The sequence below is a fragment of the Dipteris shenzhenensis genome, chromosome 8 (genome assembly GCF_047967505.1).
Source record: "Dipteris shenzhenensis isolate YYH24624 ecotype China chromosome 8, Dip_SZ_1.0, whole genome shotgun sequence".
Taxonomy (NCBI): domain Eukaryota; kingdom Viridiplantae; phylum Streptophyta; class Polypodiopsida; order Gleicheniales; family Dipteridaceae; genus Dipteris; species Dipteris shenzhenensis.
The window spans coordinates 42,319,333-42,347,200 of record NC_141603.1 but is presented as its reverse complement, the minus strand read 5'-3'; the positions used below and the strand labels follow the sequence as shown (position 1 = coordinate 42,347,200).

The window sequence follows — 27,868 nt, the reverse complement described above, 5'->3', positions numbered from 1 at the left end:
AAGCTTCAATTAAGTCTCAGTAGCGAGGGAAAATTAAGTGTAGTCTACAAAAAATATAGATTGCAGTTGTCGGAAAATGCAAATGGGAATACTTTTGTAGTAAGTGTTATCATGTGTGTTATGAAATATTCGTATGAACCGACTTACGTTTTAAGTAACGCTAGGTACTATATGGTACACTTTTTGATATCATCATAAAGACATAGTAAATTTAAAACATAAAAATGGAGGGAGCTGGTTGCCTTGTTTCTATTTGAATATTTTGGCATGCAATTGAATAGTGATTTATTACACTATGCATCTAAGGCTTTTTCACACAATCTTTTTAACTACCATGCATACTTTCAAAGGTATTTTCTCAAAACAATTGGGCAAGTTTTCTAATATAACTTGAACGGATTTTGATTTTGTTTTGAAAGAGCCTTAGAAGCACTTGCAGTTATAAAGGTAAACCTGTGCAAATCATCTCGCCAGTAGGCTGGATTGTTTTTGTCGAATGAAATGTAATCCATTGGTTCAGCACCTGTTAAAGTAACGTGCAACATTTGTAGCAGACGTGGTTTTGATGATGCTGGTTTATTATTTAGGGTTGTGCTGCAAGGAATGTGCATAGCTTCAAAAAAGAACAAATACAGTCCATGGCTGACCGCTGGGAGCCAACTCCTCCTCTTTATCTACGACTGGATGTGTCGGTATGTTTTTAAGTCTCCCTTTTCAGTAAATTCATGTATATTGAATTTACACAAGTGCTTTGTAAAGCTAGCCAATTCCTCATTCAGATGTTATCGCATGTTTGCAGTCTTTGTTTCGAGGTGACGATTTGAATGCTCAAGACATAATAGAGGTGAGATTGTTTTCTTGAAACTGAGTCTTTGTAGAGCATGAAGACAGTTCTTGTAATTTGGAAGACCTGCCAGTGAATATATTCTAGTTTTACCAAGATACATGTTAGCAAGATGGTAGAGACCTATCAAAATGTAGGAGGTGTAAAAGAAGGTATCCAAAGCTCTCTTGAAGGAGGAACTTAAATAGAAGTCTTGCAAATAGTGGTCTTTTATTGGAAGGTCTCATGTAAAATTGTTTGCTATCCTAACTAGAAACCATTAAGATATTGTAATGGAATGGCATATATTGATACCCTTGATCTACTTCCTCACCTCTTGGTATCTGATAAAGTTCATGCTACTCTTTACTCTCGTTCTAAGTAGCTGCAGGACGATTGTCTTGAGTTATGGTTGGGCCGGAACAGGCTCAGTCTGCAAAAATATGCAAATTCAGAGTGGAAAAGATTGAATACACAGGAGATATTGTATCAAGAAGCACAAATACAGAGTCAAATAATGAAGATTGGGTCTTAGGAGATTGTGTCATTCCTTGACTGACCACATTGTGGTCAAGAGACTCCACCTCTGTGGTCATGAATAAACACTCAGTGTCTCTGCAGAAAGCACCTCTAGTCACTGCACATACATTGGTGTTGCCCCCCTAGCCTCGAATTGAACTATGCTGCCATCAAAGTTAACGTGCACACATTTGAAGAGCAAAGGAAGGAGTTTGACCTAAAAATGCACTTAATTTAAATATGTGAAACGTGTGCGCGAGAGAGAGAGAGAGAGAGAGAGAGAGAGAGAGAGTCTATTAATGTCCACGGGAGACCAACAGGTTTACGGGACAGCAAAAGAACCATCTAGTACATCTGCTTAGGGAGGGCACATGGCAGCTCCCAAGGAGAGCAAAAGCAACTCGAGTTATTTTAGAGTATCTACATAATAATCTGAAAAATATAATCGGCCATACATAGTTTAATACTGAGAGTCTTTTGGTTTTGATTTAAACTCTTTGATAATTGCTATGCCTTCACGGTATACTTCCCATTTTCAATCTTTTCTAGCAGCCATAAGCTTGGCTAACTCCTTTGCCTTCTTTTTCAATCGAGCTCGTGTAAGTTCATCAGCTATCCATACCTTAGTCCCTTTCAGCTTGAATGATTGGTGGAGAAGCTTGATCTGTAAATCTTGTGATTTGAGCGTAATGATAGCATGTCATCTGGAGTGTCATTATTTGCTCCATCGTCATCATAATCATCCTCATCATCAATCTTTCACTCAATGCTGGTCATGGCTGCTTTGACATGTGATAAAGTTTCACTAAAGGAGTCCTCTTTGTACCAGCCTTTAGGGAGTCCTCAGCTCTAATCTTCAGTGCGTTGTCACGCTTGGCTTCGTGTTCCTTGATCTCTTCGTGATTTGAGCGTAATGATAGCATGTCATCTGGAGTGTCGGATATTATTTGCTCCATCGTCATCATAATCATCCTCATCATCAACCTTTCACTCAATGCTGGCCACGGCTGCTTTGATATGTGATAAAGTTTCACTAAAGGAGTCCTTCTCTTTGTACCAGCCTTTAGGGAGTCCTCAGCTCTAATCTTCAGTGCGTTGTCACACTTGGCTTTGTGTTCCTTGATCTCTTCTTGAATATCGGTTTTATTTGCCTTTGTATCAACCTCCACATTAACGTCATTCTTGATTGTTTGCAACTCTGTGTGAATGAGATCTTCAATTGTAGAGACTTGAGTAGTAGGGTGAGAAGCTTTTTAAGCTTTCATTACCTCATCTATTATTGCCTGCTTGCCAGGTCTTTCAAGAAACTGTAGTTTAGCTGTCACAATTGCCAATCCATCTTCAGTTCTCACCTCCTACTCCAAGAAAAAATCTGTTCATGTTGACCAAGGATGTGTCTTCAGGGCTCCTTGGTAGAATATATGCGCATATGGAGACGGTGTGCTCCCCAGGTTCTTCAAGAAACTGTAGTTTAGGTGTCACAATTGCCAATCCATCTTCAGTTCTCACCTCCTACTGCAGGAAAAAATCTGTTCATGTTGACCAAGGATGTGTCTTCAGGGCTCCTCAGTAGAATATATGCGCATATGGGGATGGTGTCCTAGTTGTAACTGTAGCGTATCAAATCTTGTTGGCTGGAGTCGGTGGGTTCGAGGGGGAAATTGAGGAGAGGCTAGGCTATTCTATGTTGGCCATATCCGAAAAACCCCAAGCTTAAAAAGTTTGGTTTTTCCTTCGCCGAAAAGCTTCGATACACTGGTGCGTGCATATGGCAGGAAAACCTTTGGTTCAAGGAATGAAAATTCAATCTTGCTTTATTTGGTGTTCCCAACGTGGAAAGGCATAGAGATCAAATCCTCCTAAAGAAAGAGATAATTGAAAGGTGCTATGGTTTTTAGTGTGATTATTTTCTCGAGACTAACCCTTGGGTTGGTCTAAGGGTTTCAGCCCAACCCAGAGTGGAGGTTAGGAAGGGCTGACTCAAGGAACTTTGACAAAGGGGTGGTCGGGCTAGTTGAAGGAGCTGGTGGCACGATCTAGAATATCCTCCCGCTCTTGTTCGCAACGCGGCTTACCTTTGAGGCGACACGAAGCTATGTGTGAACGACGCTTGTGGCTACCCACTATTGTGCGCGAACCTTCTATGTGGCTCCCCAAAACTATGTTGGGTTGTTGTTGGCGGCGCAATGACTAGTTCTGCTAGAGGTGGCATGATCTATTGGAGGTAGAAGTAAGCTAGGAGGGGTTGAGGCGGCTAGGCTGGGCGAGAGAGGGGGGGGGGGGGCAAAGGCTCTATGATATTGAAAAGAGAGGAGCTCCTCTTAACTCTCCTCAATCGTCTGGTGCAGTTGGTCCCACCTATAGAATACATAGGTCTAGCCGATCGGGTCGACAACTAACTAATCGGTAGGCGGCTAAGGGCTTCTTGCTTGGTGTTTCACCTTTTGGGTTTCTCTCACAATGACAGAACGATGTTTTATTTTTTTCTTGTCACAGACATTGGTTACCGTTGGTATGTGCCTTGTAGGATCAGTCAACCCTTAGGTTGACTTTTTTGGTCAACCCCTATGCTATCTTGGCCACCTCTTGTACTTTCTCATTATCCATTTGCAAGTGTTCTCAGTTTCCTTCAGTTGTTGTTTGCTCCCTTGCATTCCACTCCCTTTCCATTGCTTCTTGCACCTGCCTGCCTCTTGCTCTTGCTTGCCTCCCCCCCATCCTCATTACTCAGCCTCCCAGTGCTCCTGCCTGCCATTTTGCTCCAATTTTCCGGGGCCTCATTTTGTCGCCAAAAACCTGTTTTTGGAGTAGGAAAACAGTCTATCAATAGTTATTTGGCTTTTTTAGATCCAATTTCGACGTTTTTTGAAAATCTTGAGCTGTTTGTATACAAACAACAATGTCCCACACCATTTCAAACCCGTGCATATAATTGTACGAATGTCGTATGGCCGTACAAACAGCTGCATGACGTTGCTACTACGAATCCTTACGACTTGTTAGAAGTTGATTTCGAGCATTTTTCGACTATTTTTGAGGGTTTTCTTGCTCATATTTAGACTCATACAGTCATTCGGGCCTTATGCTAGTTACTCTAATGAGCTCTAGCAGCATTTGCTGGGATTCGCTCCTTCTTGACTTAGATCTGCCTGGCAGATTGCAAGATATTTCTCATATCTGCAGGTCATTTTGTGACATTTACACAAATAGCAGTGACATTTGCTTGCTTTGATCTGAAATTGGGGCTTATTCAGTGAAATTTGCAAGACATTGCAGTGACATTGCAAGAGTTTTGGTCACATTTGTAAAATTACAGCAAAATTTGGGGCTTTTCCACATTTGCCCTCTCAAAATTTGGGGCTTTTGTCAGATTTGCTGATATTTGCAATAATGTTTGATTGGCACAGTCAGATTTGAGCTATTGATGATTCACATTATACTTCGAAGGTTATACAGGTTTGCAAAAGAAAGTTGGTTTGTCTTCGTATGGATCGTTTTCAAAGTTATGCTATGAAGTGGATGCAGATTACTATAAGCAATGACATGCTTGATCTTTGTTGTTATTTCCCCCTGGATGAGGCAAGATATCTCTCTCTCGTGTATATGTCCCCCTGAATTCCCATCCACTATAGCTTCAATCAACTTGTTTCCCTTCTTCTTGCAAGAGGAGCAGAGCCGCACCAATTGGGCTGTCTCCGTTCATGCAGACAGGCCTTTGCTACAAATCATTAGAGTGGGGGCAAGAATTTCAGCAAGCGCAAGACTTTTGGAACTTGGTCAACTTCTGCCGCATCAAATGGGAAAGAAAAAAACAGCAAGTGCTGTAATTATTGCAGGAAGCGAGGTCATGACATCTCTGAATGTCACAAGCGCATAGCAAACAAGCAAACAGGTCTTCCTGTCACAAATGCCTCTGCTGCCCCTGAACATGCTCATGAGGTAGCAAACATTGCTCATGATGAGTGGGCATTTTGTTGTGACATGCGAGTACCATCCAGAGAAGCATGCTATAGGCTTGTCTTTTTAGATTCTGAGTCAGATTGGTACTTTGACAGTGGTGCTCCTAAGCACATTACTTCCTATAGATCTCTCTTTCAGTCTTTGGGGGCTGCTCCACATTGTGGCACATTGACATGTGCCATCAATGCATCTTATCCCATGAAAAGGATTGGCTAGGTTAAGGTCACCTTAGTATCAGGGGATACAGTTACACTTCTAGAAGTGTTATATGTGCCAGGTATAAAAAAGAACCTCATTTCTATCTCACCCATCTTCTTGAATGGCTTTCAAGTTCTTTTTGATGATTATTGTTGTGCCGTGTTTGTCAATACGATGACTGTATTGTACTTATTGGGTCACTTTCCAGTGGGTTGTACCACCTTGATGTTTATGAAACACAGCTACTGAGGCAAACTTGGTGTTAAATCTGTAATTTCAGATTCTCACTCGTTGCATGAGAGATTGGGGCATCTCAATTACAAGGGTTTGGTGGTTGCACTCCCACCCATTCATCCACCTGCTAAACATGTTTGTGAGGGCTGCTTATTGGGCAGAATGCACAGGTTCTCATTTCCAAAGGATGGGGCTGTTGGTGCATCCAGAAAGTTGCATCTCGTACATAGTGATGTATGCGGGCCGATGCGGACAGCATCACTTGGAGGCTACTTAAACTTTTCCACATTTGAAGTCAAATGGCTTCTCATGTTCTAGACATTTTTTTGCCATGGCTCTCCGCATTGACATGGGGGGTGGGTACATGTCCCGTTAATTTTGTGAATTTTTAGCAGCCCGGGGTATCATTCATCAGTGCACAATGCTGTATACTCCGCAGCAGAATGGGCTTGCAGAGAGGGAAAATCGTACAAAGATGGAGATGAGCAGATGCATGCTGAAGGGCAAGTCTTTGCCGAACAAATTTTGGTTGGTTGACCGTTGGATGCCATCATGTGTTCCAACTATGTACTCAATAGAGTACCCACCCGGGCATTGAAGACTATCACACCCTATGAGGCATATTGGCCGGAAGCCTGTTATTTCACATATGCGGGGGTGTTTGGGTCATTGGCATATACGCATGTTCCATCTCAGCTAAGGCATAAGCTTGAGGACAAGGCCATCAAATACATATTTATTGGCTACAGCTCTATAAGCAAGGGATATCAGTTGTATCAGCCTAGCACAGGCAAGGTTATCATAAGCAAGGATATTGTTTTTGATGAGAATGTGCCTTTACGATGGCTGGACTGCAAAAGACAGCCATCCATTGAGGCCTTATATGTCTTTGATTCTTTGCTGCCAATCACCTACTTATTCAGAACAGCCATTGCAGAGCATAATGCTACATGCTTCAAGCAATGCACATCCGTTGCTCCTGCGCAGTTTGATATGCCTCTAGGTGATCACTGTGCTATTGAGCAGACAGTTGAAGAGGAAAGGGCTGTCATTAGTCAGTAAAAATCAGGCCCTCGTTGGCTTTTGGACACCCTCAGGGATAGCAGGTGTATTGTGTAGCTTCAATTGCCACTGCTTGTAATGAAGAGCCTCTATGTCACAGCAGGGATGCTTTTGACAGCAAAGAATAGATGGATGCCATGAGAGTCCATTCATGCAAAGGGCACTTGGGAGTTGTGGGACTTGCTTGCAGGCAAGCGTGCTACAGGCACCAGATGGGTTTATAAGGTCAAACGAAAAACTGATGGCAGTGTTGACCGCTTCAAAGCCTGCCTGGTTGCAAAGGGATATGCACAACATGGCATTGACTTTGAGGAGACCTTTGCTCCCACCTCATGCATTACGACCATACAGTGCGTCATTGCTCTTGCATCCCATAGAAATTGGGAGGTTCATTAGTTGACATTTCTTCATGGTGATTTACAGGAAGAGGTCTATGTGACTCAGCCACCTGGCTTTGAGCAAAAAGGTTCTGAAAATCAGGTTTACTGGCTGAAAAAGGCCCTTTATGGATTGAAGCACTCCGGGCATGGTATGCTAAGTTACATACATATTTGACAGCCCATGGCTTTAAGATCAGCCCTGCAAATGCTAGTCTTTATGTCGGAAAGAGTGCTGCAGAATTTTAATCCTCATTCTTTATGTGGATGACATGCTTGTCACTGGGCTAGAATGGAAAAAAATTGCAGATTTCAAGGCTGATTTGCAGAAATCAATTGCAATGATAGACGTGGGATCATTGCACTATTACTTGGGCATCTAGTTTGCATATGTTGAGGGGGGTAAAATGATGAGTCAATCCAAGTACATTGGACAACTCTTAGACTGCTTCCAGTTTGAGGATTGCAAGCTAGTTTCTACACTATTGAATGGCTTTGATTTCTCCTATGAAGATGGAAGTGCCCCATTTGATGCCCCCCTTTATCAGTAGGTTGTGGGCTGCCTCTGTCATACTCGGTGTGATCTTTAGTATGCCATCTCCCAGCTGAGCATATACATGCACAAGCCCAGCCCACAGCATTGGCATGCAGTGAAGTGGGTCTTCCTTTTCTTGAAGGAGGCCACACAAAATTTGGGACTATTCTCCACAGCATTGGCATACAGTGAAGTGGGTCTTCCTTTACTTGAAGGAGGCCACACAAAATTTGGGACTATTCTATGTTGATGAGTATTCACTAGTCTTGCATGCTTTCACAGACAGTGACTGGGCAGGTTGTTGTGACACAAGAGTGTCCCAGAGTGGCAAATGTTTCATGCTTGATCTTCATGCATCGAGTGATAGATCGCTACTGGGTCTGAGCCTGTCTAGGTCCATCTCTCATCTGTGGTCTTCGTGAAGTAGGCATGTTGTTTGAGATGAGATAACGATAGAGAGACCTACAAATACTAATATAGGTCACTAAAGATTATATTAGTAATTACATATATAGTATGAAGTATGTACATTGTATTTTAATTCATGTTGCACAATGCATAATGTTAAGTGTTGCCTACATTTTGCACTCTATAGGTTAATATCACGATACAATGTCGTGCGGATTGCAATCCTGCAAGATAGCATAATGACTTGCAACCTCTCAAAACCGGTCTAGTCATCCTCTCTGAAGTCTACGACAAACCACCTGTGTGTAGGGCGGCTGGTCGGACTAGGAATCAAACAAGAGTGACTTTGTTTTTCCGTGCTGGAAGTGTGCTTGGAAGCAATATATTTTGGATTCCATTGCCCTCATCTAGACCTCTCTCTCTCTCTCTCTCTCTCTCTCTCTCTCTCTCTCTCTGTGCCACCACAGCGTGACTCTCTCTCTCTCTCTCTCTCTGACACCACAGCGTGAGACGGCCAGACAGACACAGATCCGAGATATCTTCGCCGTTCATAGACAAGCCACCATATTGCTGGGTTTCGGATTCTGCGTTCTAGTTCCAGTTCTAGTTCTAGTTCCAGTTCCATCTCTCTCCTCCCCACTTTAGAGATAGCGCATGATATGACTTGACATGACATGCTATGATACGACATGTTTTGTTTTCTATTTTGCTTGAGCTACCGAGCTTCTTTTTATTTCAGCATAGTATAGTACTCAGCAAGGGCCTCAGCGTGCCCTTTGCTCCAGCCCTTTGTGGCTTGTATGAGTTTTTTTACCTTTTGGTTTTTTCCGCACTTTGTCCCATAGGCCTGCGAGGTCTCTTGCGGACGTTAATATATATTACTTTCTTTTCCTCAAGTTTCAATACTTCCAAACTTTAGTGAAGGGTTCTTCGTGTTGAGATTAGTACATCAGGTTGTCTAGAGGGTCAAAAATCCACCACCTCATTATTTGTGGAAGTGGATGGGATTTGGATAGGGATGTGGTTCTATTTAGTGGGTGCTGTCCCCACTTGTATCGTGTGGATCATCCTAGCCCCCCATTTTGAGGGTGATAGCTAGTCTAACGTTGATTGGCTCCTATTGTGTTCTTCTCTCCTTCTCCCACATGAGCTTCCTCTCTTCTCCCATTGAGCACTCTAGATTTTAACATGGTATCAGAGCACCAGGCTCTTCTTCCAATATCTTCTCTTTGCCATTTTACCTCTTGGAAATCTTTGGAGTCGTCCTTTGTTCTATTCTTGGTAAGGATGAGTTCTTGTTAGTCTCCCACATTCTCTAAGGAGATCCTTTAAGGATTGTTGGTTCTTCAAAAGGCTACTAGTTGCAGCCTCCTCCTCTATTTCCTGACAGTCACATGTGAAGGAGTTGTACAAGCCACTTCATTTCAGCCACAACTATTTGAGGAGTCCATTTTTAAAAGTGCTTTTGTGACAAAGTTTTCTTCTCATACAAGGCGACTGTTTTTGACAGTTTTATCATGAAGCACATTGTGTTCTACTACTGGTCGTAGTTTCCAGAGAGACATTTACCTGCTCTGCTGATATCGTCTTATGATGACTTTTAACATTGTTGCTGAGATGCATATCTGTGGAGGCATATTGTCCACCGTGCATCTACGTTCTTCTGTCTGTTGAGTCGGTTTGGAGGCTGTTTGCCACAGTATGCTGCCACTGTGGGCCGTGTGTCTTCCATCAACAGCCTCCCTTCTCTTGGTGATTTACAATATTTATATATGCAGCCACTGTCTCTTTTTTCTGGCTGCCGATCAGTTCACTGAAGACTTTGTATGTTGGCAGCTAGGCACTTGAAAGTCCACCAAGGTTTGTCGAAATCTACTGAGGGATTTCACGCTAGCTTCAACACTTGTTCTTGAGCTCAAGGCTAGAATTGTCCCTGGCGTATTTCTCTGCTGAGCTCTTGGACGTAACGGCCTTGCACAAGGAGCTGGAGGTCGTCAATGGGTTTACCTGTTGTTGCGACGAGAAGGACCCGGCAAGAGTGGCAACGATTTTCACGACACCCCAGAGAGCCTTCATCATAGTCGTGGCTCCACTTCTTTGTATTGGCAGAGGATTTTCTGCAGTGGCAAACCTGGTGTGGAAAAACCTAGGCAGGCGCCATCTAATTTCTCTCTATGCTGCCTAATTTGTGGACGGATTCTTCTCCTCTGTAAAGGCGACAGCGGTGACGTATATATCACTTCAGCGAGGGTGACAGACTTGCGTTGGTCATTGTGTGAGAATGACTAAGATGCAATGCGTACGGATGTTGAGGAGGCTAAGCAACACTAGAGTCATATTGTACGCACTACTCGCATTATGTAGTGTGTTGAAATCCAAAACCTTGAATACCCTGTTCCTGATAAAGGCTATCCCGTTTTTATCACCTGATGTTAGTGCAATACTCTACCCAGCTCTTATTGAGGGGGAGTGTTGACATTAGTACATCAGGTTGTCTAGAGGTCAAAAATCCTCCTTCCCACGATTTGTGGAAGTGGATGGGATTTGGACAGGGACGTGGTTCTATTTAGTGGTGCTATCCCCACTTGTATTGTGTGGATCATCCTAGCCCTCCATTTTGAGGGTGATAGCTAATCTAACCTTGATTGGCTCCTATTGTGTTGCTCTCACCATCTTCTTCTCTCCTTCTTCCACATTAAAAGATATCACTTCGCGTGACAATGCATTTTTTGGAATAGATTCTGACTGTATGTTCTCTTATAATATTTGACAATGCTGTATCTGCCATTATTTATAATTTTATCTGGAGTTCATCTGCTATCTAAGGATTCTTTAGGAGCTGTATGTTATAAATAATTTAAGGCAGCTATGAAAGTCTTATGTGTATATTGAAAATTATTATATTCTGCGCCTTTTGCTGGTTGCAGGTTGAGATGGATGCAGATGATATGGAGCGTGATATGGAGGATGATGAAGAAGAAGTTTATCCATCTGAATTTCAAGAGCGACTATCTCATTCAAGCTATCGTATGGACAAAGGTTTGTTAGGGATGTTGTCATTGAAATTGCTTTCTAGTCCTGATTCATTTTGGCCGAGTCTTATTCCTGTTGACTTAACCTGGTTAACGCACACAGGTGCCATGAGTCGTTAAGGGCATAGTTGCTAACAAAATTCTTACTGAGGAAAAGGTTTTGCCAAATACGTGTCTTCAAATTTGTGCTTTTTCGTTTCAGGATTCAGGTTAGGCCAATAAACAATTCGTTTGCCACATGTATAGGCACACCAAATCAAAGACAGGTTCTTTTGGGACCAAATATTCAGATTAGTACGTTCATGCGCATTAGTGGGCATGTACATACACACTGCAAAAATTATGGCAGTCAAGTGTGCAAAAATCATGAGAGTGGCTTTTTGCATTATTTTCGAATGGCTTGACTCTTCACCCACAGAATTTCACACAGCAAAGGCTTTTTCATACTAATGAATTGAAGTTTGATGAAACCATTCTCATGGAAATATAAATACCTTGATGACATTGGGCAAAAACAGCAATTAGAAAACGAAAGAAAACTTGTTCTGGATCATGACTTTGGCCAAAATATATGGTCAAGATCCCACTAGCCCTATGTTCAGCATATATATCCCCCATGGCTGCCCTTTGCCCACCTTAGTACCCTTTTCTGGCATGCTTGTCTCTGCAAGTATTTTTCTTCATTTCCTCTATCCCAAATTTTTTCGTTTTTCTCCCAAGGGATTCCAAATATGCAGTTTGCAGGAGCTGCTGCCATGCATAGGATGTAGTATCATGGCATTGAGCTATTCAGGGCAAAGGTTATGGTTTACCTTGTGAATGGTCTTCAAGAATGTGTTGAAGTTTCCAATACAACCGGGGGATTAATCCGCAGCATGAGATATAATGACCTTTATATTTGAAGAAAGATTCTAGGAGCTACCTATAATGGGTTGTATAGGTTGTTTCATTCAAGGCTAAACAGATAGGATTGTGGTCCAAAGTCAGATGTGTTGAGTTTGACAGTGCTATGCCTCAGGAGTTGTCAGATGCCACCGTGGATGATTTTTTCATGTTACTTTTATTAAGAAGCGGAAATTTGGGGTTGAAAGTTTGTATGCTCCAATAAAAATAAAGTTTTTACTCTTTTAAACTTTTATGCTAAAAATTTTAAAATTATGCAAAGATTTGCATGTTCTTTCAAATTTTGAAAGAAGACATAAGATTATAGCATTATTATTAAACCTTGATAAACTTTTGCCATTAATTTATATTATAATATAAGTACACCTTCTACAAAAACGTCTATGGATGCTACAGGGTCACCGCCAGTCTACAGAATGACGGGCCCAATTTTTCATCAATGTTATTTCTTGTGTTTGCTCATCATCTCGAGTTGAAATCTCTACTCCACAATGTGTCCTTCAGGAAATGAGGGTCTTCAGGAGCAAGACGCGCTAGCGGTGTTTTGTATGAAGTGAATAACTTTGTGAAATATTGATCTCTCTTAGCATTTTATGGAAATGCTTTAATTGAAACCTGAGCCTAAAGTCTTGCATTATGATAGTTTATGGATCCTTTTAAATACTTTGTGCCTTATAGCAGCACCTCAACTCTTTCTAATTATTATTCTTCCCGTGGAGGATATGGTGGCCTTCTGGGAACTTGAAACTTATTATGCATGTCCTTACAGAGAAAGCAGTCTTTGGAGACAGATGGGAGGACAAGAGTGATGATCCTGCAGAGAGAGTTAAGTCATTGTCAAAGTCCAAAAGGCGTCTTGCAGATGACAGCAGCGAAAGTGGTGGCACAAATGGAGCTATGGGTAATGCCCTGTCTGGGCTAATGCAGACGTATGCTAAAAGGGATAAGTCTGTACATTGGTCAGATGGCCAGGTACGTAGCAAGCTAGGAGTTGTACCTGCTTGAATGCTTATTTTCAGAAAGATGTACCATTGCCTATTGTGGTGCGTTGCAGGGTGTTAAGGGAAGTACAAAAGGGTTTTCCATAGGGGCTGCTCCTCAGAAGAATGCTCATCTTGTTATTGGACCAGGTCCTGGTTATAACGAGGTATGTCTTTCCTAACAGATCACATGATTTATTTTACTTGTTTGTTGCGTTGTCCATGTCTGATAATTTGTGTGATTCAGATCTCAAACCCTGTACCAGAGGATGTGGAGAAAAACTCTGCAGGTGCTGAGGGAAGAAGGAACACAAAGTTTATCGAGCAACTTAGAGCAGAGCAGGAAGCTTTTAGAGCAGTCTTTGCACGACGACGTCAGAGAATTCGTGGGATGGATGATGATGATGATGACTAGCCATATTTTGGTAACGTCCTTTTTGATAGCTTCTTATTTTATGTATTGGCTCTCTTGTTTGAGTTGTTTTGCAAACACGTCTTTTCTTGAGCTATGTCAAAGAGGCAGCCAGTATGTTCAAGAATCAAAGGCAGTGGGGTTGAAGTTCTCGTGACAGTTGTGAGTCACTGGAGTTATTACTTTGCTCTACATCTGTACTCATATGTTTCACGTCATGATTTATTTCCCATCAATCAAAATTTCTGTGGTTTTTATTATTCATGTAGATCCTTTTTCTACAGGGGCACATTATGCGCTTCAATTTCATTGTAAAGCAATCTTTTCGCATTTATGATACTTTAATTTGTTGTTTTGCCTAAGCCGCATTGCTCTGAGAGCTCATGAAGTTAAAGAGTGCCTTATCGGTTGGGGAAGCAACCCAAGGAGCCTGTTTCCATTCTTTGTGATCTTCCTGACTGAGAACTTCCAGAGTTCATAAGTTGCATGTAAGAGGGATTCCAGTTGACACTGCATTGACATAATTTTGGTAAAACTAACGCATCTGTATGTACGACTGTCTACTGGGACTTATTGGTCCCTCTTCAAAATGTACCAGTGGATTGGTCCCCTTCAAGCTCTATTGGGCTCAATACTCAATATCAAATCCAATTTTTCATTTTCAAGGTCAATTGGATGCAAGTTGACATAATAGACTCGAGTATTTTCGCTGTTGGGGCAAAATTTGATATCTGTTTTGAATGTCTAATTCCAAGGCAAATAAGTTGCAAACCCACAATTTTGACTATTTACAAATTGTGAGCACATATTTAGCTTCACTTAATTTAGAAAATGCCATGCACATAGTTATGGGTCATTACAACATATGCATTGTGCATAGGTTAATCTTTTTTCAGTTGCTTTAGAAAAGGAAAAAAAAAAAGCATTCAATTCATTTGTCTTGCAACAGGAGGGAATGGCTTGATTTTTAATAGCCTTGGGGGTGCCAAAACGATGCTCCCAAATGGCCCTCAAAGGAACTTGAGGGAAAATTGCCTCTTTAACCCACACTCAGGTCTTCAACCACTAGAAACTTCTGCTTTAACTAGAAAGGGGTGGGTCAGATTCATGTTAAGGCCCTTGGGCTTGCCACGTAAAGGGGAAGACCATAATGATTATGTGAATGTGTGAGGAGAGAGCAGGTCTTCTCCTTTCTAGTTATGTGAGACATGCACAGCTAGTTGATGTGAAAATCGCAATTAAACTGAGCAGCAGTGGTGGGGAAGGGACGAGGGGAGGGAAAGTGATGTGGGGAATATAGGGAATATAGGGGGGAGGGAAATTGATGTGAGACATGCACAGCTAGTTGCCTTTTGGGAGTGCTTGCTGAAGTTCCTTTTTCAAACAAACATTGTCCAAAGACTGGTAGGATCATGGTCCACTGAAACGGTTTGAAGTTAGTCGTGCCCAGCTAGTTTTGGGGAGTGCTTACTGATGTTGATGTACAAGTTGTGTTGATGGAAATCTACCTGAACCATAATAAGGTGTGAGACATGCACAGCTAGTTGATCTGAAAATCGCGATTAAACTGAGCAGCAGTGGTGGGGAAGGGACGAGGGGAGGGAAAGTGATGTGGGGAATATAGGGAATATAGGGGGGAGGGAAATTGATGCGAGACATGCACAGCTAGTTGCCTTTGGGGAGTGCTTGCTGATGTTCCTTTTTCAAACAAACATTGTCCAAAGACTGGTAGGATCATGGTCCACTGAAACGGTTTGAAGTTAGTCGTGCCCAGCTAGTTTTGGGGAGTCCTTACTGATGTTGATGTACAAGTTGTGTTGATGGAAACCTACCTGAACCATAAGAAGGTATGCAGGTCATAGGAGACCAAGCTCTGGGTACTTTTATGAAATCTGCTGCCCAATAAGGAGTGAAGGTAATAACTGCACACGGAGGTGTATGGGCAAGGAGATGGAAAAGGCCTTAGTAATTAATATAATGATGGATTTTGAAGTAGTGGAACAAAGGCTGGTAGCAAGAAGACTTGTCAATTTTCTTAAGGCATGCAAGAAATTGGTGCTTCAAGCCTTTCATAGACATGCGATATGAGTGTGAAGCAGCTTGCTTAGGGTGGAGGGATAAAAGGGGGGGAGGGATAATTTGCCACGTGTCCCTTTTGGACTTCTCTGACACCGCCTTGCTCACGGTTAAAACACTTGCCATGGCCTCGCCATCGTTGCCCAACGAGGGTGGTTTACCTGTTGCATGCACCATAGCCAGTCAACACTATGACCTTTCTCTATGGATCTAGAAGGCATGGTGATTAGATGGCCTCATGGCTATGGCTCAGAGCGGAGGGAAGAGGAGCCGTGAGGAGAGGAGGGTAGAGGAGATACTCCCACCCTCCAATTTCCTTCGCCTCTAGCAGAGAGCCCTCCACATCTAGAATTCTTAAGGACTTCATGCCCTCCAAGCTTAACTTTTTTTGCCTAATGCTCCTTCCCATCATCAGCAGCTTCACCTTCAAACGACGACTCGTCTTGGACAAGTTCCAACCCCACCTCACAATCTTGCCATCCAATGACAGCTTGTCCAAGGCAGGGAGCAGACGGAGTAGTAGGAAATTCAGGAATAAAACTACTTGGAATGCAAATCAGAGACAAGGGATAGGGGGACGCAAACTTGTCTCCATTTGAAAGAGCAAAAACAAGATTATCTTCATCTACAAGTTCTTCGCTTGTTATCAACTTGCACCTCTGTATTCCAATCGGGGTCTAATGGCAAAGAACAAAGCCCTTGCACAGATAGTGCAGATTGCAGCTTTGAACCTTGTAGTTATGGATTTTTTACACAACTTTTTCCAAACTGCATGAGTTGTGTGAATCAAATGCAAATCCCGATTGCTTATACAAATCAGATGCAAAATTACGATTGAAATGCAACAAACCGCATGTAAAACGGCTACGGGAATGTGAAGTTATACATTTTTTTGCATTAGTAGTGCCATTACGAGACGCATTAGTCTCGATTGTCTCCTATTGGATGAAGGTTACAATCATCATCAATGTCATAGACTCCAATAGCTAGTTTCTTTCTACACTTATGCACAGATTCTTCTTGCAATGTAAGTTTGTACCATCTTTCCATTTGTGTATATATTTTCTTCAACATAGTAGAAACACAAAGAACTTATAATAATACTCAAATAACATATTACTAAAATGCTACTAACAGGACAAGTAAAAAGTTGAAACATAGGAATAGAAGAACATTGCAGCCACCAAAACGTAATTTCATCAAGATTGAAAAGAAATTAAAGCAAGTGAAACCATAAAGAAAAATGACATAACCACAACATTAGTGTAAGCTGCCTCTTGATTAGCAATCTCAACATCAATTTGTGCTTATGTAAATGGGAATTGAAAAAAAGTAAAAAATAAATTTGAAAAAAGACTGTCCAAAGGACTATACATGTGTGAATAGCCCATAGTCTTGTACAAATATTTCTTTTTGCACAAACACTTGTCTCCTTCTCTCCTCCATATTTTCATTTATTGAGAGGTTTGTTTACTTTTGAGTTCACTTTTTCTTCACTTGGTATAAGAGCTATACTAAGGTCCCACATTACTAGATCTCTTTGTTATGTCATTTTGTAAATCAAAGGGACTTTCCAAAGTATCAAACTTAGAACCTTGTTTGAGATTCCTCCTTGCCATTAGCCTTTACATGAAGGCCCCTTCCCAGAAATTATTTTAGCCTCTACAAAGGCAACAAAGGTCCAACATGGTCGATGGTGGATTACTGTCGGGAATGAGTTCAATTAGATGATCCACTGGTCGCCGAGGTGGTAACTGCTTTACAATTCCTGTGGAAAAATATCTAGGTAAGGCTAGAAAAGGGTTGGTTGAGATACTTAGGAGGATCCTTTGTCGATGTCTCCTCAACTGCCGTAACCAACAAAAGTGAAGTCTTTACTTGACGTTTACAAGCCTACTTCTTTACTTGTAAGGCGGAGACAACTACAGTTAAAGGACAGTCCCTAGAACCAGTTAGCTCAATAAGTTTTCCTTGGTGGATAAATTGTCTAGTATGGTTGCGAAAACTGATTGATGGATCATAGTCGTAGAGCCACTATTGTTCGAGTATGACATCGTACCGAGAAAGAGGCATGATGTCGAAGTTCAACTTGTCCGTATAGCAGCAAGTATATCACGTGTATGTAGCTGTCATGCCAAAGATATACAATAAGAAGATCAAATGGTGTGCATGATCCCACATGGCAAGCAATAGAGAATGCCTCACAAAAAGGACAATGTTAAAAAGATCGAAGAATGTGATCTAGCTATCACCAAAACAGAAATTAGCAATACCCAAAAATTTAAGAATAAAAGAAACAAAACAAACTAAGAAGAAAGATGATACAGCTCAACATTAGATACAATCTTCAACTTTGAATAGCAAGGAGCCAATAATAGTACATCTAGAGACGACCCTCGACCATATATAGAGGGCTTCTCAACATAGCTCTGTGAGCTTAATATAATATAAGAAATAATTTAGCTGATGGCGTAACATGCATTATTTATAATATTGACCCATGGCCATTATCAATCATTTGATATTCTCCTCGATCGGTACTACCTTAATCATATCCATTCCTTAGTATTAAACGCATCATATGTGTCTAATCTTCAAATTCTGCTAGAAACAATCAATTGATAAATCATCATGTCCTTTAACCACACAATTATGCTTAATATACAAACATCGAATAACCATCAAATACACCTAGTTGTTGCAATAAGCTCAATCTAGCACATTAGAGTTCACATGGAACCACCTATAATATCAACTATCGCCTGGCAAAACATAGATTTATCTAAGCATCTCAATTAAACCTCGTAAATAGCACCCTCCGAAACCTTCCCACATTTAGTGTGGTTCTATGGATCAATTTGCAACTACCATAAACAAGGAAACAAAAATGGATTTATTTTTTTGTAACATCTCTTTCGCTTAGGTTGCAACTCACCTCCTCATTTGTGTGATTGATTTTATGGGTCAAACAATGCGAAGGCCCGCTTAGATATCTATCAAGTATCACCATTGAAATGATCAAAAAGTAACTTTAAGAGATCTTCAACTTTCATCAATCCACATAATAAATTATCGAATTCAAAACTTTGAAAGATATTATTATTATGACTAGACTATATTAATTCATTGATCAAGTTAATTTGGTATAAGTCCAAGGATTGTTATTGTTAAATTCCTCAACATCTATACTCTCCACACTAGTATAACATCAAGAAAAATAACAAAGACAAAGCTTAATCTTTTACCTTATATTGTGACCAATAATAAGCGACATATATTAATCTATGGCCAACAGAAAATATACATGTACATAATTTTCTAGTCACACTTCAAGGTTGTGATTGTTAAGATAGGTTAATTTGAGATCTTGTTAGCTAATAGCAATCAGCATGTGTGTTCCTTTGCAACTAGAAGGTGCATACCAGACATTATCTACTAGTATAACCATCCTTTAAGCTATTCTTGATCTTTGAAGCAACGTGATAACAGAGCAACAATGTGAGAAGCATAATGCGTAAAATACAGAATACAAAAAGCGCACAGACTGGAAGAGAAAGAGAGACACTGATATGCGTGGTTCACCTAGTGTGGGCTACGAAACAACCAATCCAACGTTTTTCTTATCTAGCAGTGAGATGATACAAGATACAAGCAATATATCCACTGCTCTCATGCTATATGACCTACACACCTTTTTACAAATTTTTTGCCACACAATTCATGTGTCAATTTTCATGTATTTTTTACCTAGGAGCTCCTAAATAGCAGTAGGGGTGTGTTGCCCCTCCCTACACCCCCCCTTCATAGAGTGGGTATAAACACACTTGGGTCCAAAGCACAACTAAAAAATAACCTTTGAAAAAAAAGGATCAGGTTCCACATTCAACAATCCCACTTGAAGACTGATCATAGTAACTCCACTGTTACTACACTCATTGCAATTCTTTAGATCTAGGTGTCTCTCATATTGTTCCTCATTCTTGAAGACCAATTGAAATTAAGCAAGAGCTCAAGTTCTCCCTGGTTTACCACCTTAGTCAACATGTTTGTAGGATTCCTGACTAGTGTGTATCTTTTTCAGCTTCAATTGTCAATCCTCCAAAAGAGATTAGATGAAATAATATCAGATCTGTATCTGTTTGGTTCTTGAATGAAAGGCTGAATTGTTTGCAAGATGAATAGCACTCCGGCTATCACTATACAAGCTACAAATTTCTTGCTTCTTCCCAAGTTTCTTCAAAAACCTCTGCAACTAAGTTGTCTCTTTACTAGCCTCTGTAACCATAACATATTCTACTTCTGTAGTAGAAAGTGTAACAACCTTTTGCAACTTTGAAACCCAGTTGACTACTGTTTCACATACAGTGAAAACATACCTGGTGGTGCTCCTTCTTCCATCTTTATCACTTGCCATATCTATGTACTCACTCTGAGATAATGTCAATTTGCAATTTTTCCTATCTCTTCTTATTCTCATGCCAAGGAATTGCTCCATAGCACCCAAATCTTCCATTACAAATGTATTTTTCAATTTTCTCTTGAGCACATTTATATCCTCCCTGCAATAAGCATGTCATCGACATACAATAACAAGATCACGTATTTGCCATTGTCGAGTTTCTGAGAATAAACACAGTGGTATGACTGACATCTATTGTAACCTTATTCTGCCATAGACCTACCAAACTTCAAATACCACTGCCTTGGAGCTTGCTTTAAGCCATACAAACTTTTTTTCAACCTCCATACCGATTCCTCCTTTCCTTTGACCTTTTATCCCTATGGCTGTTGCATATAGATCTCTTTCTCTAAATCACCACGAAGAAAAGCTATCTTCACATCTAATTGTTCAAGATGCAAGTCTTCTATAGCCACAATACTCAACATAGTTCTGATTAAAGTCATTTTAACAATAGGAGAGAATATTTTATCAAATTCTATATCTTTCCTTTGTGGGTACACGCGGATCATGCATGTCATTCCATGAGATTGGGCATTTTTATGATGAAGGTGGTGCAAACCACACCATATGAATTAAATTCCTGAGCAGGGATGCATACGCATATCTTCTTGCCAAAAGCTTGCATTGCTTGACTGGCACATGCAGGAAAAAGACTAACGAAGGTGACCTTTCTGGTGATACTCTCCTTCCTGTTAATTTTAACCAAAACTTCATTTCATAAAGCCATTTGTGCTCCCCCCGGACTGTGACAATTACCATAAGGCATTACCCAAAACACCATCGGCCTTTACTGTGGTGTTCAAGATGTCTTGCATTTGCTGAGCATACCGTGTGAACATGCATTGCAAGCAACCACACCTATATACATCTTGTCAAAGCACCTAGTGCTTTAGGTATCCACAGTTTCCGTAACCATGAACCATAGAAACTCCCACCACAAGATCCCAACTCCCAAGTCAAATCCTCTTTCCATAAAGCCGAAATGCATTTGCTTGGCTTCAGCTAGTGTTGTGTGGCTGGAACGCACACAAAACATGCTAACAAAAGTAAAATTACCTGCTCCCTGCTGCATCCACTATAGAAGTTGCAACGCTCAAGCTATTAAGCATACATTGCAACCATTGTAGTCCACAAGACTACATCATACCCCAACATGTTGTAAGGAATTTCCATGCATCCCCCAGACTGCACAATTGCCATAGTATTCAGAACAAACATCTGATTCTACTCCAGTCAAAAGATGTGGAGACGGATCCTCATGCCCTTCAGGCTGCTGCTGCACATGCAGGGCGATTTCTCGGGTTGTCTGTGGTGTGTGAATTGCATGATTGTCGTGTCTGCTCAGCGTGGGCAATACAAGGAGGCCCTGCACTTTTCACTGATGCATATGGAAGGAGTAATGCTAGCAAAGGTCTCCCTTGCTGTCCCTCTCCTTTGAAAAGGTATCTGCATCTGTAAGAAATTTCTCAATTGCTGATTCGAGCTGGACAAAGCAGTAAACCAGGACACGTTGCACGCTCCGTCTAGCTCGCATCATTTCAAAAAAGCCTAAAGGGGTGCGTCTACATAAAATATTGTAGTAAGTCCGTCCTTCAACATAAACATAAAAAGCTCGAATCCCATCACTGCAACCGTTGCAATACCGCAGGTCGCAAGCTTCCAAAGCTAGGAAATTATCATTCCCTTAACTTTGACTACACCATCATTGAAATGCGGGGCAATTGGTCACAGCCCTGTCGCATCATGCTTTCTTTTCATTCTCATCTTTGCAAGTCGCGCAAATACTTAGCTTCGAACTGACGACGCAACTCTAGAGCCTTATCATGAAGCTTCACATCTAGTCCATCCACATTTCGACCTACTCTTGCTTGCAAAACCATCTGTTCGTTGAAAGAAAACCTTGAGAGATGAGAGGCTAACGAAGAGAGAAAAGATACAATTCTTGCAAAGGAAAAAAGAGGAAAAACAAGGAGTGCTGCCCAATAACAGAACCCAAACAAGCAAAGAACAAAACCAGACCATTTTCAGAAAAACAGAAAGTAACCCTTTCATTGACTGACCTCGTCAAGGGGAGAAATTGCGAGCTCTCCGATGAACTGGAAGAGCGAGCCTATTCGAAAATGCAAATCCCGAAGATTGTGGGTGGCCACTCTGAGGCTGGCACCGCCCTCCGAAATCACGGCGATTCCCGAATCCACATCATAGCTTTGCAATCTACACACAAAGGCACACTGAATCTCAGGCAGAGCGAAGGAGGGGGAAGCAGAAAAGGAAGAGGAGAGACTTACGTGCCCATGACACGGAGAGAGGCGGAGGGCTTGAAGAATGGGGAAGAGGGTCGAAGCTCGTGGAGATGAACGATGGTGCCATGCTTGAGAGCTGAAGACGACGACGACGAGGATGAAGCCATTGAGACCGCCATAGCCAAACCTTCCACCTTAAACCCTTGAGCTTACACCACCTCGCTTAAACCCTGCTCTTAGAGTGACTACACACCCCTACGGCACCCAACCTGTGGGCAGCCACTATATCAGCATCGAGTTTACACATTGCCCGAGCAAGAATCTTTATAAACAAGTAGAGTTTCATGGGGAGTAATCCTCTACTTGAATTTGATTGGTTGGACAATGGATGCCCAAGCTTGGGTTGCCTGCCATACAAATCTCTTATGATGAGCAGGCTTAAACCACCTCACTTAAACCCTACTTGGGTAATGTACCTAGGATCAATGTGATGATTGTGGTGCTCTTAGAGATGTTTTGAGTTGCCATGTTCCTTGAGTCAATAAAGTAAGAGAGGCTGACGTCAGAACTATCAACAATTGAGGAACTCCCAAGGGATCCAAATAAGAGGAGTGCATCTGGATTTCAACCCACAAAGATCTCAAAGGACTTCACCCATCAGTAGTGGTACATAGAATTCCTATTGCCAAACTACCTCAACCGACTGGTAGATAAGCTTCAACCCATTGTGTTATGCAAAAATAATAATGAAGCTGCTAGAAGCTCGTTCAAATTTTCTGATACAAGTGTTCACTTATTGTAAGGTAGCTATCTATTTCATCTTGCGTAGGTGCTCAACACAAATGCATCTTGTTTAGGAACGTGATGAATTTTGATTAGTTGCTCGTTGGCAACATGGGGGGCTAATATTATGAGCTCTTATACTCCTTGTGCCCAGTCATAGCATGAGCTAGCATTTGAGAGTGCTCTCAACGGAAGCAAGAATGGAAGAGGGAGAGAGAGAAATAGAGAGCCACACAAGTTTTGATGAGTGCAGAACACCCTAATCTTCTTTTTCATTCATTTATATATGTGTTTGAGTATTGTACATAACCGGGGTAAAGGCACAGTGACCTTTAACCCCCACAACCTCCCACTTAAAGGACAATGTGCCTTTAAGGGAGAATAACCAGTGAGCATACTATCCAATGCCCATCAATACACGACAATACTCAAACCGCTGACTAGGTAGACTCTTCGTCAGCATATCTGCAGGGTTATCATCTGTATGAACCTTGACAAGCTCTATGCGCTTGTCCTCAAGTACCTCCCTGATGAAATGGTACCTGACCTCAATGTGTTTGGTCTTTGCATGAAAGACCGGATTCCGTGCTAGCTGAATAGTACTCATGGAATCACTATGCAATGTTGGTACACTTGTATGAATCCCTAAATCTCCCACTAGCCGATCAAGCCATATAGCCTCCTTGCAACCCTCTGTGGCTGCAACATACTCAGCCCCTGTGGTTGACAAAGAAACGCACTTCTGTGCGCGAGACATCCACGACACTGCACCACCTGCAAAGGTGAACACATAACCAGAAGTGGATCTCCTACTATCCACATGCCCTGCATAGTCTAAATCTGTGTACCCAAGTACACGCATGTCTCCTTTACCAAAGCAGATGCACATCTCCTTGGTACCCTTCATGTACCTCATGATGCACTTAACTGCCTCCCAATGCCTCTTTCCTGGATTAGCCATATACCGGCTAACAACTCCCACTGCAAATGCAATGTCTGGTCTAGTAGCTATCATAGCATACATAAGACTTCCAACTGCTGATGCATAAGGAACCTTGGCCATCATGGCTCTTTCCTCATATGATTTGGGACTATCTGTATGACTCAGTTTCACATATGGAGGTAATGAAGTACTCACTGCCTTCCCTCCCTCCATATTGAAATGCTGCAATACTTTTGTAACATACTCCTTCTGTGAAAGCCAAAGGAGTTTCCTACTCTGATCACGCGTGATGCGCATACCAAGAATATGACCTGCAAGTCCCAAATCCTTCATATCAAAGGCCTCATGCAACTTGGCCTTTAATGCATCTAGCTCATAAGTATTCTTGCTAGCTAATAGCATATCATCCACATATAGTGCCAGGATTATCATGCTATTATCCTTAGCCCTTTTAGTGTAGAGGCAGTAATCAATTTCACTCCTTCTAAAACCCTGGGACCGAATGAAAGCATCAAACTTCTGATACCATTCTCTAGGCGGTTGCTTAAGACCATAGAGACTCTTCTTTAGCTTGCAAACTAAATGCTCTTTGCCCTTTTCTTCAAAGCCTTCCGGCTGCACCATGTAAATTTTCTCATGCAAATCCCCATGCAAGAAAGCTGTCTTGACATCCATCTGCATAAGCTCCATATCCTCTGATGCCACTAGTCCAAGCATGCATCTAAGTGTGGTCATCTTCACAACCGGAGAGAATATCTCATCAAAGTCCACACCCTTCTCTTGCTTGAACCCTTTAGCGACCAAATGGGCCTTGTACCTAGGCACATCATCACGTGTGACCTTCATCTTGTAGACCCATTTACATGGCAATGCTTTCTTTCCATGTGGCAAAGAAACCAAGTCCCAAGTCTTATTCTTCATAAGTGAACTCATCTCTGATTGCATAGCATACTCCCACTTGCGTTGATCCTCGCGCATCATTGCCTCTGTAGCAAGAAGGCTCCCCGCAATCAGTAAGCATCACATAGTCTACCCCTGGAACAAACCTATCAAGCGGTCTAGACACTCTAGATGATCTTCTCAAGGGTATTTCAGCTTGCTGTCCCACTTGCATATATCAGCCACATTTGGCTCATCATTTCCACCAATAGATGATCCATCATCTACCCTTGATTGTATACCTGTGGGAGTATTTGGTGGTACCATTTCTTGCACATTTGGTGCATGGACAGCTTGCTGTCTATCAACATATGCAGGTGGATTCACATCCTGGAAAGTGATTCTTCTCATTTCCACATCTCTCATGGGTGCCTTATGCATCTTCTTCTCATTGAAGACTCTATCATGGCTAGGTATGATCTTCTTTGCTTCTGGATCCTAGAGACAATAGCCCATCTCCCCACTTTCACCATAACCTAGAAAGATGCATTTCCTAGACTTAGAATCTAGCTTCTTTCGAAGCTCTTTTGGCACATGTGCATATGCCTCACACCCAAATATACGCAAATGAGAGTAAGAGAGCTTCTTGCCACTCCATGCCTCTTCAGGAATACCACCATCCAAACTCTTACTAAGTGATCTATCGATCACATGCACTGCAGTCTTCATTGCCTCAGCCCAAAAACCACAAAAAAGACTTGCATTGGAAAGCATGCATTGCAACCTTTCTTGAATGGTACGGTTCATCTTTTCTGCAACTGGATTTTTCTCTGGAGTACGAGGGGATGTGAGCTCCCTCTTAATCCCACGTGTATCATAGAAATGCTGAAAGTCATGAGAGAGATACTCTCCACCACTGTCAGTCCATAGGCATTTAAGCGTTCTACCTGACTGATTCTCAACCAAGGCCAGCCATTTCTGAAATACCTAGAACACATCACTCTTCCGAGCTATAGCATAAGCCCACACTTTCCTAGTTGCATCATCAATGAATGTCACATAGTATTCAGCCCCACCTAATGACCGTGTAGGCATGGGACCACATACGTCTGAATGCACCGAATCAAGCTTTTCAAACTCTTTCTTTCCCCTTCTTTTATGGGCTGATTTAGTTTGCTTCCCATAGAGACAGTGCTCACAAAATTCAAAATCAGAGAAACTTAAATGCGGTACATAACCCAAATGGCATAAGAGTTTCATCCCATTTTGGCTCATATGGCCCAACCGGCAATGCCATAAAGAAGTGCTTGGCTGCTCGGTTTGGCTGCTCGGTTATTGCAACAACATGATAAAATACCCTTGATACATGTAAGGGATACAAAGTCCCACACTTGGCACCCCTGGCTAAAAGCATAGAGTCCTTTTGAATTTTCCAACTCTGAAAGCCAAAAGTGGTGTGAAAACCAGCATTATCTAGCTGACCCACTGAAATAAGACTCTTGGTGAACTTAGGCACATGTCTCACATGTTTCAAAACAAATGCACACCCATTTGCAAAAGAAAACTTTATGTCACCTACTCCCACTATGTCATATGCATAGTCATTTCCAAGATGCACACAACCTGTCTTTCTACTGTCATAAGTGGAGAACCATTCCCTATGGGGAGTAACATGGAATGAAGCACCAGAATCCAAAATCCAATCCTGAGAATATGCATCATCTGAAGTGGTAAGCAACTCTGCAGATAAAGTAGACATGAAGAGAACGTCATTGTCACTATCATGTGTGACTGCATTGATTTCCTCGATCTTCACTTTTCCTTTGTCCTCCCTTGGACTCTCTTCCTTTTGATTTGCACCCGAATTTGCATTCTTTTTCTTATCCTTTTGCTCTCTTTTCAGCTTGTAGTAATCCTTTTTCATATGGCCCTTCTTGCCACAGTGGTAATACTCAATGTTCCGTGCCTTGGATTTGCTACGAGACTTCCCTCTTTCTTGGTACTTCCCCCTGAACTGTGATCTGCCCCTTTGCACATTTAAGGTTGCATCCTGCTTGTTGCCGTCCATAGACTTCCGTCTAATCTCCTCGGCCAACAAGCTACCCACAACATCATCAAATTTCAGTACTCCACCAGGTGCAGAGTTACTGACAGCTGTATGGAAGGTATCCCATGAGGATGGCAATGAACATAAGATAAATATTGCTTTAGTCTCCACATCAAAATTCATTTTTTGAGCCTGAAGCTGGCTGAAAATAATATTGAATTCATTCAAGTGAGAAGCAATGGAGACCCCTTCCTTCATCTGCAACTCAAACAACCTCTTCATGAGATAAACTTTATTAGAGTCAGTTTCCTTCTCATAAGTGGCACACAGTTTCTTCCATAAATCTTCCGTAGTCTGCTCATTTACTACTGTGAAATAAACTGACTCTGCAAGATGAAGTCTAATAGTAGACTTTGCTAATGCATCTAACTCATTCCAATCATCCTCAGACGTATCTGTAGGCTTAGCTTCAATACCTGCCAAGGGTTTAATCTGCTTCTTTTGAATAAGCACATCCCTTATTTGTTCTTTCCACAAAGAAAAGTTTGTCCCATCAAACTTTTTAATGCTGAAAAACTCCTTTTCAGACATGGAAGAGGATGCCATGATGCATATGAAACAAAATCCCAAATGCTAGTACCTGCAAGAAGAGAGAATCACACCAAATACTAGGTGCACCCAAATGTGTATGCCACAATAGAGTGAAATATCACCAAACCTCAAAGTTCAAAGCATCAAAAGATACAACTGACCCATGTGCATGTACTATGCATCCATATGAGGAAATCTGGCCCAAAAGAAAATGCCAACTGCAATGGCAATCCAAAATGCCAATAAGTGCCAAATGCCTCAAGCATAAACACCATCCATGGGCATAAGCATCAATAATATCTCATCCAAGAGAGCATAACACTATGAGTGCATCACCTGCAATGTGTCAAAGCTGTCCCTCAGCATAAAATAGCATCCATGTGCAAAGCATCCATAAAAAT

General features: G+C 41.6%; 3 protein-coding genes across 5 annotated transcripts in view; 1 reads left to right on the top strand and 2 right to left on the bottom strand.

The window, feature by feature from the left end:
* LOC147899535 (P-loop containing nucleoside triphosphate hydrolases superfamily protein) overlaps window positions 1-13,711 on the top strand; it is a 33,001-nt gene extending 19,290 nt beyond the window's left edge. For 2 of the 3 annotated variants that reach the window (XM_087377885.1, XM_087377884.1), the window contains exons 9-14: window positions 588-692; window positions 800-844; window positions 11,044-11,155; window positions 12,821-13,023; window positions 13,106-13,198; window positions 13,279-13,711. In XM_087377885.1, coding sequence (XP_087234011.1) covers window positions 588-692; window positions 800-844; window positions 11,044-11,155; window positions 12,821-13,023; window positions 13,106-13,198; window positions 13,279-13,446 — 726 coding nt within the window. In that variant the 3' untranslated portion in view covers window positions 13,447-13,711. Of the gene's footprint in view, window positions 1-587; window positions 693-799; window positions 845-11,043; window positions 11,156-12,820; window positions 13,024-13,105; window positions 13,199-13,278 lie in introns of those variants that run through there. The other variant, XM_087377886.1, reaches the window with a different exon arrangement.
* A 6,060-nt stretch (window positions 13,712-19,771) lies between these two features.
* LOC147899534 (uncharacterized) lies at window positions 19,772-20,266 on the bottom strand. The gene is made up of 2 exons (XM_087377744.1): window positions 20,202-20,266; window positions 19,772-20,078 (listed from the first exon to the last, which is right to left on the bottom strand). The coding sequence occupies exons 1-2, from the start codon at window positions 20,264-20,266 to the stop codon at window positions 19,772-19,774; spliced, it is 372 nt and encodes a 123-aa protein (XP_087233870.1).
* A 214-nt stretch (window positions 20,267-20,480) lies between these two features.
* MDO1 (telomere-capping, CST complex subunit) lies at window positions 20,481-22,442 on the bottom strand. Its single transcript, XM_087378370.1, has 3 exons — window positions 22,270-22,442; window positions 22,042-22,195; window positions 20,481-21,861 (listed from the first exon to the last, which is right to left on the bottom strand). The coding sequence occupies exons 1-3, from the start codon at window positions 22,401-22,403 to the stop codon at window positions 21,742-21,744; spliced, it is 408 nt and encodes a 135-aa protein (XP_087234496.1). The 5' UTR covers window positions 22,404-22,442; the 3' UTR covers window positions 20,481-21,741.
* Between the last annotated feature and the right edge of the window lie 5,426 nt (window positions 22,443-27,868).

What these genes read in the sequence shown, in the direction of transcription:
- LOC147899534 (XM_087377744.1), bottom strand. Translation starts at nt 20,266, where the DNA reads ATGGAGGTTGAAAAAAAGTTTGTATGGCTTAAAGCAAGCTCCAAGGCA. An exon ending in GCAGTGGTATTTGAAGTTTG is followed by an intron (nt 20,079 to 20,201) that starts GTAGGTCTATGG and finishes TGCTTATTGCAG; the next exon opens with GGAGGATATAAATGTGCTCA.
- MDO1 (XM_087378370.1), bottom strand. Translation starts at nt 22,403, where the DNA reads ATGGCGGTCTCAATGGCTTCATCCTCGTCGTCGTCGTCTTCAGCTCTC. An exon ending in TCTCTCCGTGTCATGGGCAC is followed by an intron (nt 22,196 to 22,269) that starts GTAAGTCTCTCC and finishes CTTTGTGTGTAG; the next exon opens with ATTGCAAAGCTATGATGTGG. An exon ending in CAATTTCTCCCCTTGACGAG is followed by an intron (nt 21,862 to 22,041) that starts GTCAGTCAATGA and finishes TTCAACGAACAG; the next exon opens with ATGGTTTTGCAAGCAAGAGT.